This window comes from Antrostomus carolinensis, unplaced genomic scaffold (assembly GCF_000700745.2).
Source record: "Antrostomus carolinensis isolate BGI_N321 unplaced genomic scaffold, ASM70074v2 scaffold3129, whole genome shotgun sequence".
NCBI lineage: Eukaryota > Metazoa > Chordata > Aves > Caprimulgiformes > Caprimulgidae > Antrostomus > Antrostomus carolinensis.
In genome coordinates this window covers 21,551-24,928 of record NW_010337699.1, presented here as the reverse complement: position 1 = coordinate 24,928, position 3,378 = coordinate 21,551, and the positions used below count along the sequence as shown (strand labels likewise).

Below are 3,378 nucleotides of genomic sequence, written 5' to 3'. Positions count from 1 at the left end.
AGAGCACCAACAGGAAAACAATGGGCTGCAGAGGAAGAGATGTGTCTGAGCAGGATACGCCCAGCCCTGAGTACTCAAGGAGAGTGGACAGAGGCATAGGAAACCTCTCCCCTCATCTCCTCTTACAGGCAGCAAAGGCAAACGAGCCTCTTCTGGAAGGCAATCTTGAGCACATAAAAAATTCTTGCTTTAAATCCTTCTGTGGCATCAAAGTAGAGTCCAGAAAGCTCCTGTAGCACTTTGTAGTGCTTTTAGTCTTAGCTCTAGGGTACGTGAGGGTTGGTACTAAAAATATCTAGGTTTCAGTTAACAGAGACAAGATGGACTGAAATCAATTTGATGTGCTCAGACACAGTTGATATACTTGACTAAATATCAACATACTGTATATCACAACTTTTCTTACCATCTTCAGCCTTCATTTATGCTAAAACTCACAACCATCTACCTCTGCATATTATTTTACTAGGCAAGGGAAAGCATGTAGGAAATGGCTGCCACATCTAAAAGTATCACTGTCAACGTAATTAAAAGAAAATTATGTGCTTTTAAAATTTTTGAATGATAAGGACACATGTTAGCACTAAGAAAGAAAAAAAACTCCACCATTTGCTCATACCAGAGAAGCAATGTTACAGGCAAACCATTTAAAAAACACTGTCCAAGAGCTTGCCTTCTGATAGAGCTGGACAACTGCACAGGATCTAAAAATGCTCTTCAAACACAAGTGTAATCTACAATCACCAGTGAGCCTCCTCTGGCAGGCAGCTCAGGCATTCAGCTGGCATCTACAAGTCATATTTAGCCTGGCCTCTCTCTCATCATGCGAGGGGCTGGAGCAATCCCCTTACAACTCCTGTGTCTCTTTCATTCATTCCTCCTTCCCACTGGAAGAGGTGGCAGGGTTTCTCTAACTACTGTTATACTTTCCAACACGATTCCCAAGGTGCCTGTAACCATGGCATTAGCTAATGAACTCTGCACTTACTTCAGCTGCAAAATCCAAGGCTTCCCAACTCCCTTCTTTGTTCCACACCTCCTGAAAGGGGGATTTCTTAGCTGGATTCTCTCACTCCATCCTTCTTTCAAATGTGGTATTTGTAACCAGTGCCAAAGAAAAGCTTTTGCTAGCGTCTCAGTTGGCTGGAGACATAAAGATATATTTTATCTAAGTACTATGAGCCACTTCCTGATCTCATTTACACCAGCATGTATCCAAGTCAGTTAGAGAAATCACACTATGTAAAACCAGTCTCAGAGAGGTCACATACTGGATTTGAATATTCAAATTACTTGTTTGAAAGAACTGCTTTATTAAAATAGCTAATGACTGTCTCCTGCATCAAAACCAAAGGTGAATCTTGGTTAGAAGGGAGTGAATGAGAATTTTAAATGGCAATCTAGATAGACAACACCTGAATTCCCAGGAACCTTCTTATTTGTAAATCCAGTTGCCTTGTAATGAAGATATCAACCTTTAAAAATAAATAACATTGACATGCAAGTTTGTTGGTGGCTTAACAGCCTCTCTGCAGCATCTGCAGCTACAGAATTTCCAAACATGCTCTGGTTTTTGGAGAGACTTATTAGCAGCAATTTTATCGTTATGGCTAAAAAATATCTGAATTTCATGCTCACAGAAGGTGCCAGCTTGGGGTTTTTTCACTGGTTTGGGGTGGTTTGTTTTGTTGGTTTTTTTTAAACAGAAAAAGTATCTGTAGAGTAAGCAGAGCAATGGCATGAGCATCCCAATGTTCTTGTTCTTCCAGTGTGATCTGAAGTTAACTTTGTATGATAGCACCTGGGAGGGGAGAGCCTACATCACTGTCAGGCTCCAGTTTTATGCTGGGGTGTAGGTGTGGGAACAAATAGAAGGCAACAGACAGAGGCAGACAGCAGAGCCAACACAATGAAAGTTATTTGTATTTGCACCAGGTAATTCCCATTTATGGAATTCCTGGAAGCCACTGTGAGACAAAGACTAGATTTTAATCTCTGTATGCTTGGGACAGATGTGTCTATATATATTTCATATGTCCCTTTGAGTATTTAATCACAGAATCATAGAATGGTTTAGTTGGCAAAGACCATTATGATCTAGTCCAACCATAAACCCAGCATTGCCAAGTTCACCACTAAAGCATGTCCCTAAGTACCACATCTACACATCCTTTAAATACCTCCAGGGATGGTGACTCCACCACTTCCCTGGGCAGCCTGTTCCAATACTTGACAACTCTTTCAGTGAAGAAATTTTTCCTAATATCCAACCTAAACTTCCCTTGAGGCAACTTAAGGCCATTCCCTCTTGTCCTATCTCTTGTTATTTGGGAGAAGAGACCAACACCCACCTCACTACAACCTCCTTTCAGGTAGTTGTAGAGAGCAATAAGGTCTCCCCTCAGCCTTCTTTTCTCCAGACTAAACAACCCCAGTTCCCTCAGCTGCTCCTCATAAGACTTGTTCTCCATGCCCTTCACCAGCTTCGTTACCCTTCTTTGCACACGCTCCAGTGTGTCGATATAGGCTGGTAAGAAACTGAATTCTGCCCACCTAGAGATGTCTGCCCCTCAGCCACACCACATGGTCCAATCCTGTCTTTACCTAAGTTGTAGAAGTGAAAAGTATGAGCCGTATCTGAAATCTTCACCTAGGAATAGGGTAAAGGAAATCACTGACACTGAAAGATGAACTAGGATGTCTTACAGCAGCCTATCTGACAACTGTTCAAGGTTAGCATCAGGCAAGAATGAGTATCTGCATGCAGTGAAAATCTTTCAGATACTGGAATTGGCTAGTTGAGCTCAGTGTTGGGCCACAGCTGATTCCCACCTCTGTTTTCCAGTTCTGCAAGCAGGGAGTGTGGCTCTGGATCTGGACTAATGCTACTTCCTCCAACAAGGCTGCATGTATGTAACATTCCCTGGCTCTGGGATGGGTACTTTGCATCTGATTATACAAGGATCACTAGTGTGCTGAAAGATGAGGAGCAATTCAAACTTTATGCAGAGATGACCTAAAAACCAATATTCACTAGGTCACAGCAAGCAGTTTGCAGTTACTTCACAGCAATATAGCATAAAGCACAGTGTAAGAGCATCCCAATTAACAGCTTATCTTGGGACATGATGACTGTTGCAAACAGTCCACTGACTGAAAGAACGGGGGTTCTGAGCTCTTTCTTTTTGCAGTCCTACCAGGTAAGCCCCATCACTCAAGAAGCAGATAGCAAACAATACCATATATTGGTGACATCTGAAAACCCCCAACTCTTTATAGGTGTACCTGAGCTTCTTCCCTGATCCCTTCATATTCCATCCTCATTTTCTTCTGAACATCCTCATCAACGCTAGGGTCACCTATCCTGCAGAATAAGGA

At 42.3% G+C, this 3,378-nt stretch overlaps 1 protein-coding gene across 1 annotated transcript in view; it reads right to left on the bottom strand.

Annotated features, from left to right (window-relative positions):
* SYNE3 (spectrin repeat containing nuclear envelope family member 3) overlaps window positions 1-3,378 on the bottom strand; it is a 37,086-nt gene that overhangs the window by 29,823 nt on the left and 3,885 nt on the right. The window contains 1 exon segment of the mRNA XM_029086804.1: window positions 3,286-3,378. This exon segment is cut by the window's right edge and continues 67 nt beyond it. Within this exon segment, the coding sequence (XP_028942637.1) occupies window positions 3,286-3,378 (93 nt within the window).